Below are 9,011 nucleotides of genomic sequence, written 5' to 3' on the forward strand. Positions count from 1 at the left end.
GGGGGGGGGGTTGGATCAGAAATTACAAAATGCATCTGATGGACAAGTTATCCCAACACTGAATGGGGTGTGTTTGATCAGTGAGAGAGAAAAAAATAGGGTCAGAATGGAAAAAAACCTGTTAGGGTCAGAGGCAAAAACTAGGCAAAAAAGTTGGTTGGGGTACCTAAAATATACCAATTTTGTTTTGGCCTTACAGAAACTATGTCCTTGTGTGAGATGAAACTTTTATTTCTCTTATATAAAAGTCTTGTTTCTGGAAGGAATAATGGAGAATAATACTGGAAAGTAAACCAAGATCCTCCACTATCTAGTCAGTCATTATACCTTTCAGCTGAAAGGAAATTCCTACTAGCTAGCGAAAGCAAGTCAAAGCTGGTAATCTAAATTTAACATATGTTTGCTTACATTAAGTATAACATTTTATATTCAATATACGTATACCTATTATTCTTTTCTCAGTTTGAAATCATCATGCGTTCAGAAACATTTAACGACTTGTAATCATCCAGTGGGCTTAAGTTTCTTGTATGTCATCCCTTCTGTTTTGTTTTCAACTCATTCACCCCTGAAATTTTACAATGAACCATTCCAACCTTTGAATTAGAAGAGTTAAAATGTGTCTTCAGGGGTGAATGAGTTAACCGCCGTAAACACTATATATAGGACAATGCTGCCAACATAATGTCTTCTTGACACATTTCAAGTTTTATTCTAGTTGGTTGATCATGTTAGTAATGTTTCCATTTTCATGTAACAGGAAGCTGGAAAAGACCCAGGAATGTGTGTACCAACATGCACCTGCTTGTTCTGCATCAGAAATGGCTTTTGTCCACGAAGGAATCCAGTTAGTCGGCAATCTCACCAAGAATATGTGCCCTCATTCCTCTGCCTCTCTTTGCAAGTTGAGCATGATGGCTCCTATAAATCCTGCTGCCACCTGTGCTGAAGAAAAACTACTAGAGTGTGTATTTATTTACTACTATGCAACCAGGGGCCAACAGCTGACAGAAAATGAATACTGCCTGTAAGTATAAATAAACTAATTACAGCTGATAGTGTGCTGCCTGTAGGTAACCAGAATACAGATGATAGTATACCTAATACAGCTGATAAGTGTGCTGCCTATAAGTTACCCGAGTTCAACTGATAGTATACTAACTAACTAAGTACAGCTAATAGTGTGCTGCCTGTATGTACACTGATTAACAACTGATAGTATAGTAAGTATAGCTGATAGTGAACTGCCTGTATGTACACTGAATAACAACTGATAGTGTATTAAATTCAGCTGATAGTGTGCTGCCTGTATGTACACTGATTAACAACTGATAGTGTATTAAGTTCAGCTGATAGTGTGCTGCCTGTATGTGCACTGATTAACAACTGATAGTATACTAAGTACAGCTGATAGTAAGCTGCCTGTATGTACACTGATTAACAACTGATATTGTACCAAGTACAGCTGATAGTGAGCTGCCTGTATGTACACTAATTACAACTGATAGTGTACTAAGTACAGCTGATAGTGAGCTGCCTGTATGTACACTGATTAACAACATTAACTGATAGTGTACCAAGTACAGCTGATAGTGAGCTGCCTGTATGTACACTAATTAACAACTGATAGTGTACTTAGTACAGCTGATAGTGTGCTGCATATATTTACACTGATAAACATCTGAGCTGACAAGTATACCAAGTAAATCTATCTATATATATATATATTAACCATGATACAATAAATAGTGGATTATATTCCTGGTTTTGTTTGCTTTACAGGTATCAACAAACTGCCGAAAATTGTATAATGTCTTACTCAAGTGACTGTCCTGCCTACACCCTCATGGATATTGAACAGGCAATGAGGCCCGGTATTGTAGGAAGTGGTTTCACCTGCCCCAAGAATAGCATAGACTATGACTCTATGTGTCCAGTTTATAATAACTGCTCCGTGTCGCAATCAGTCATGAAGATCAACAGCATGTATGAAAGAACCATTCAAGACAAGACCGCTGGAAAGAGTAATGCTGAACTCTGCAGGTAAGACTTGTTTTCCCATGGTTCTTGCGAACAGTATGTTAAATAATCAACATTCTTCAAAAGAGGTCATGCATGTATTATCTTTTCCTATTACTTGGTTTTGATGTAATGCCATCATGTTTGACTTATAGCTTATTTATCATTATACCTTTATAACAATATTTCTGATTGTTTTACATTGATCACATGACAGGGGCATAAAACATGATGTTCCCCTTATGTGCTCAAGTTTCCCTGCTAATGATTCCCTTATGCTGAACTTCTCTAACAAAATAAAAATGAGCAAGAGGCACCACACCTGTTCTTTGTGACTGAAGCAGATGACAATAACGATGCCGCGTTCTCATCATCTTTAAAGTTGTGCTGTTGTTCTGTTTTGGTGTAAACAAATATTGTTAAGCGGTTATATTTTGCGGGGTTTTTAATTTCGCTATATTCGCGCTTTGACTAAACATTCTATTCCAAGAATTCTAAACACCAGCTAAATTATTGAAAATGTTAACCACTTTTATGGACCTTATCACGACATGTTGAAAACACGTATAACCCAACAGTGTTATGCAAGCTTAGGTGAACTCAAATCAGATTATCACCCGACAACTGGGCATTCCAAGTAAAAACAACACTTTGATTTAGGTCGCCACAACATATGTATGTGTACCAAGTTGGTGATTAATTGATTACTGTTTACTCCTAGAAAGGTACATACACATTTGATTTTCTTTTGAGTGAAGTCACTGGCAAATGATGATGCTCAGGATCAGTGTTGTCAAACGGTTTATCTGTGTTTCGAGGTTTAACCCTTAAATGATGACACTCAGGATCAGTGTTGTCAAACGGTTTACCTGTGTTTCGAGGTTTAACCCTTAAATGATGACACTCAAAATTCTTCGCACGACATATGGGTTTTGAGTGCACAGCGAAATTTAACCCCCGTGCGTATGTACTGATTACAAAACCGAGAAATATTGACCCCGCAAATTTAAAGCGCTATACAGTATCTACTGCCCGTGTGGTAGGGAAACAAAGGATTTACGGATGAAGAGTACTCATGAAGTCAGCAAAATTACAAAACCCCACCAAATATTAGTGATTTCATAGTACATCATTGTTTTTCTCTTGTACAGCGCAATAGCAGTCGACATGTCCGCTCTGACCGCAGAAGTAACGCATTGTAACCCATTGGAGATTGCCATGATAAACAAACCTCTAAACAACATCGACCTCGCCCTCACTTTTGTACATGGTGTAGACTGTAACAGTGTTACTCCGTTTACAAGCAGCATGCAACCAATCGACCCACTCCATGTAGAACTTCAAACCTGCTATAACATGCTTTATGACAGTCTCCACCAATCCAGCTTAAATGCCACCTATGGCTTCTACGATATCTGCGAGACAGCCATGGCCTTCAACAGCTGTGTGGCCACAATGGGCATGCCTGCAGACCGACCAAGTGAAATGCTCATCAACCATTTAATGAGTTCTAATATGAAGCACATTCAGAACTTCATCACAACAAGCTGTTCACCTATTAGTAAGTTATTCATATGGAGAACTGTAATGATGTGGCTAATGTATTTAAAAGGTCTCTTTCATATGTGTGTGAAGAAAGTATCAAACATTTATTTGTGTCAAGGGTGGTAACTTTTAAGTATATTTTAAGATGAAACAAAACCTTTGAGGTATTTATACTGATAAACCTAACTGAAATACGTGTTGCCAAATCTTTCTCTGTTCAAACATGCTCATTAAACAAAAAAATCATTAAATTGTCTTATACTGTTACAGCATAATTTGATATGTCTGTATACAAAATATATTTATGTGTACCTGTTTTTCTTCCACCCTGAATATTCTTACACCAGTCATGTATTTTGTCTCTACAGAGATCACAGCCCAAACAGTGAAACTAGTCAAGACACCAGGTAAGACTGCCCGTCATATAACAATTCACTGCTTTCACCATGTAACGGTTTTAGTTTCATGTGTTCTTTGCCAGATATATTGTGAAAATGAGATGGAAGGAATGATAAAAGACGGAGAAATGGGGGGAGGGGCTTAGAAATTTATTCAATTGGGTGGTTTTGTGGCGTTATTCTCACGAAAATGAATTCCGAAAACACAAGAAATTGAAATATTTGTCACGATTCATTTTCTTCAATTTTGGACTACCAGCCAGTGTTACAGACCTCCAGGTTACAAATTCATATCTCTTTTCTTGAGAATTTCCAAATGGCATCAAGTTTTCGTCCTTCATTTTACTGAAAAGCTCTAAAAAGGCCCTAAAAATTAAGCCTCAGATTACATACTGAAATTCCTGTACCACCCTTGGATTTGCAATACTGTCCCGAAAGCGTAATATTTTTCACAATTTTGATTTTAATGGGTCATTTACCTTTGGAAGGCCACATTTCGTCTCACTCAACCTTACAGTGTATAGTTTCATCATTATGTCATCATGTCACTTTTGGGTCAAGAAAAACCAAACCTACCGTTGATAAAAACTGAATGGCACATCAACAGAAAAAAGAATCAAATGGCCATGGGTCAATACAGTAGAAAAACAATATGTGTGTTAACAGAGATGCAGATGTGACAAACGGCAGAAAATAAATTATAACAGGTACAAAGTATAAGATTATGTGACGTGGAACAAAATCTCGCACATCGCTCTTCCTGTAAATACACTATTTTGCATATGTCTCATGGTTTTGATATTGAATTGAGATTTTGACCTTTATAAATGATGTCTTTTCAGTTGCTGCCACTTGTCAACAGGAAACTGTTTTCCATTGTATGGCATACTTTGCAACCAAGGCAGCCTTTATGCCTATACTTGGTGAAGGAGACCAACTTAGTCTTTGCGGGTATGTGTGATTATATAATACTGTTTACTGGGACATTTTTTCGCTGCAGTTCAATTTTTCGTCTTTTGGGCAAGTTTATCATGACAGCGAACATGGTTATAAGTAAACAACATGACGTGCATGGTAGTTAAATGTAAAGGGCAAAATTGACACTTGGCGAATATTGATTATTATGGCAAAGAGGGAAAGTTTGACTGGGAAAAAGATTTACCTGTATACAGTAGGTTTCATCCAAAGAGGAAATAAGAACCATTTGTGATTATTTGACCATAATAATTGTATTCACTATAATGTGATTTAACACTACAACTTCTCTATATATTTTTCTAAACTTTGGGACAATAGATCTTGAATTCAGGATTATGATAAGGTAACTGCTATTTGATTGTTAAACCACTTTTTGGGGTATTTACCTGTTATTTGAGTATTTACCTGTTATTTGATTATTTACCTGTTATTTGAGTATTTAACTGTTATTTGAGTATATACCTGTTATTTGAGTATATACCTGTTATTTGAGTATATACCTGTTATTTTTGAGTATTTAACTGTTATTAGGTCACCTGAGCTTTAGCTAACCGTCTTTGTCCGTCGTCCGTAAACATTTGATATTTTCAACTTAAGCTGAAATACTGTGAAAGGGATTCCATTGATACTTCATGGGAATGTTACTGACATCTCCCTGACCAAGTGCTGTTATTTTTCGGGTCGATCTGAAATCCAATATGGCCACGACGGCCGCCATTTTGAAAAACTATTTCAAACTTAAAGTCAAGTTCTGCTGGGCCGATTGAACTGAAACTTGGTAGGAATGATCGAATCATGGTCCTGACAAGGTGTTGTTATTTACCGGGTCGATCATGCCAATATGGCCACCATGGCTGCCATTATGAAAAATATTTCAATCTTCAAGTCAAGTTCTTCTAGGCCGATTTAACTGAAACTCGGTCTAGGAATTAGCAGCTCATGTTCCTGACAAACTTATGTAAACGTTATACTTTACTATTTTTTACTCAAATTGGTACATATTATTCAACAACAAAAATAAATACTGTAGGACTCAGGTGACCGTTATGGCCCATGGGCCTCTTGTTAGAGTATTTACCTGTTATTTGATTTTTTAACTTTTTTTTTTTTTACTGTTTGAGTATTTAACTGTTATTTGAGTATTTATCTGTTATTTGAGTATTTACCTTTTATTTGAGTATTTACCTGCTTTTTTGTGCATTTACCTGTTATTCGAGTATTTACCTGTTATTTGAGTATTTACCTTTTATTTGAGTATTTATCTGTTTGAGTATTTACTTGTTATTCGAGTATTTACCTGTTATTTGAGTATTCACCTTTTATTTGAGTATTTATCTGTTTGAGTATTTACTTGTTATTTCAGTATTTACCTGTTATTTCAGTATTCACCTTTTTTTTGAGTATTTACCTGTTTGAGTATTTACTTGTTATTTCAGTATTTGCCTGTTATTTGAGTATTTACCTGCTATTTGAGTATTTAACTGTTATTTGAGTATTTAACTGAGCTGTTTGAATATTCAACTGGTACCTTCTGTTTGATTATTTATAACTTTGATTTTGAGTATGTAACAGTGTTGTTTGAGTATTTAAAGTGCCACTTTTATATTAAACTGCACAGTTGGAGTATCACATTCTTAAATTAATTTAACACACTGAAAACTAATATCAACTCTGTCTTGTTTTGCCAGTCTTGATACAAATAAAATCATGTAACGGAGTTTGCTAGGGAAAAGTATGACATGGGGGGGAAAAAAAGTAATATCTTCAATTTTTTCTTTTTTATTCTAGGGAGCCAGCCTACATCCGTGAGATGTGTATTTTAAATGAGAACTTGACCGCAGGCTGTTCAGATGTGACAATGATGCAGATGCGTACATTCCAATACATGTTTGAACAACTTGTTATGAGTTCACCCACTTGTTCATGGATGGTTACCGAAGACGTGCGAAAGGGTTCAGATCGACTTTTGGCGGGTGGTGATATGATGAATGAGGATGGTGTCATAGAGGTTCTTCAAGATCAGATGAGATCCTGGCAGGAAGCTGTTCTGGGTTCTGTCAAAGCCATGCAGGATGCCTATATGGTTGGTGATATGAGAAATGACAAGGATGAGGAAGATCGAAAGGCAGACGACATGGATGAGGAAGATCGTGAGAAAGATGAAATGGATAAGGAAGACTGCCGTCCTAGAGGGGCTACTGAGTGTTACCTTACAGCAATTTCTACTGTTACAGCAGAAGATTGGGTTGGACCATCATTTGATAACTTCTGTCGGTAAGCAATGACTAATAGAATCTTCCCCTACCTTGAGGGTGTGACAGAGAAATCTCCAATCCCCGGGGTGATTTTTTTGGTTGTCTAACCCTAGGTAGGAGATGATGATTATTTTTCTCCCATCCTATTATTTCAGTCACGACTCCACCGACAGTAGTGTAAACAAAACACATGTGGGATATGAATATCGTCATTCACTTTGACATCACAATTACAGCTGACACATTTTAATGACGTCACAATTGAACATGTACTAATCGGCACAAGGCTATCTCACCCTAGGGGGTGACAAGCTGATCTTTCCCGGCTAAAACGGGAGACACACCTGTGAAGGGTGGGAGAAAATATGTCAGTCTTAAGGATTTCTTGATGCCACAAATATGTGATGATATCAATAAATCAGAAAGCTTTGTTTCACATTCTTAATGGTAATGATAGAATATATACTCCATGACACGAACATTGTGTTTGTCCAAATGAATAGAGTTTCTAGCAGTGTTGTTTTGTGCTGTGTAAGCTCATTGGTTATGAAAAACCATAAGCTTATGTTTGAACTCTTACATTTTGAAACTAAGCCACAGTTTTTTGTTTTTTGTTTTTTGTAAGAAATCACAGGCTGATTTTCGAAGCTGGCCCATTTTCACGAGTGTCTTATTTTTGAAGCCATTTAAACTGAAGACATGTACGATTTGTTTTCAATGCTTTTTTTTATTTTTAAGCTTTATTAATAATCCATGCCATAGTTGCATTATTGCTCAAAATATTCAAAACCATTTACTGTAAAAAACAAAAATATGAAATTTGCAGTTTTTTGGCGCTGAAATAAAGTTTTTGGTTTGGTTGTGCAAATTACATAGCTATAGATATTTTCATTTATTTTTTTTTTGACAAAAAGATCATTGATTTGCAAGGTCCACCATTGCAAAATTGACTTCAAGGAATCCAAGGCATATTTTCAAGGCTGGGCTATTTTTGAAGCTGGCTAACTTTTGAAATATTTTTCACTGTAACGAACTCAGGTTTAGTTTCAAATCCAGCCTATTTTCTTATCTAGCTGGCTTCTTAATCAAGATTTTTGGGTAAATGTGTCCATTGATTGATTATTTTATGGTTTTTAGTAAGTTAGACGGCATGTATGGTTGCATGAAGAAGGAGATGGCTGGCTGTATGGAATGGCAGCAGGTCATGGTTAGGAAGCTTTACAGCGAAACACACTTTTACTACAACAGCGTGTGTGCCGACAAGATGGCCGACATGGCTGAGGACGGTGAGTACACACTGCAATCATTGTATCTCAGAATGTTCCTATCTGTTCTCAAGAGCTTGAATTTATGATTTCGCAATGGATAGTACTTATGTTTCATTTTGACGAGTATATGAACATTTTCGTTTTCCTTTAAAGTACCAGCTGGTTATTGATATCAAAGGAAACACAGGAAAAAACATGGAAACAAAACTACCAAAATATGTGAGGCAAAGAGAATATTTTGAGTTAATATTTTTAGGTAAACTTGTTCTTTACATAAGGTATACCTATGATATGTTTGAGTGAAGGCTATATGTTATCTAGCCTACAGAGAATGGGCCTTTTATGTGTTTTACTTTAGGTTTTATGATACTTTACGGAGTAAACCTATAATATATGTTTTAGTTAAGGCTGTATGCTATCTTACAGAATGTACTACATGATAATTGTATACCTATGACATGTGCTCTGAGTTAAGGCTGTATGCTATCTTACAGAATATACTATGATAATTGTATACCTATGACATGTGCTCTGAGTTAAGGCTGTAT

At 36.2% G+C, this 9,011-nt stretch overlaps 1 protein-coding gene across 1 annotated transcript in view; it reads left to right on the forward strand.

Annotated features, from left to right (window-relative positions):
* Nucleotides 1-9,011, forward strand: part of LOC110454466 — a 145,372-nt gene that overhangs the window by 76,333 nt on the left and 60,028 nt on the right. Inside the window, exons 54-60 of the mRNA XM_021503970.1 lie at nucleotides 761-1,027; nucleotides 1,783-2,043; nucleotides 3,171-3,580; nucleotides 3,933-3,971; nucleotides 4,805-4,913; nucleotides 6,729-7,214; nucleotides 8,333-8,481. Coding sequence (XP_021359645.1) covers nucleotides 761-1,027; nucleotides 1,783-2,043; nucleotides 3,171-3,580; nucleotides 3,933-3,971; nucleotides 4,805-4,913; nucleotides 6,729-7,214; nucleotides 8,333-8,481 — 1,721 coding nt within the window. The remainder of the gene's footprint in view (nucleotides 1-760; nucleotides 1,028-1,782; nucleotides 2,044-3,170; nucleotides 3,581-3,932; nucleotides 3,972-4,804; nucleotides 4,914-6,728; nucleotides 7,215-8,332; nucleotides 8,482-9,011) is intronic.

Source organism: Mizuhopecten yessoensis, unplaced genomic scaffold, assembly GCF_002113885.1.
Source record: "Mizuhopecten yessoensis strain PY_sf001 unplaced genomic scaffold, ASM211388v2 scaffold7887, whole genome shotgun sequence".
In the NCBI taxonomy this organism is placed as follows: Eukaryota; Metazoa; Mollusca; class Bivalvia; order Pectinida; family Pectinidae; genus Mizuhopecten; species Mizuhopecten yessoensis.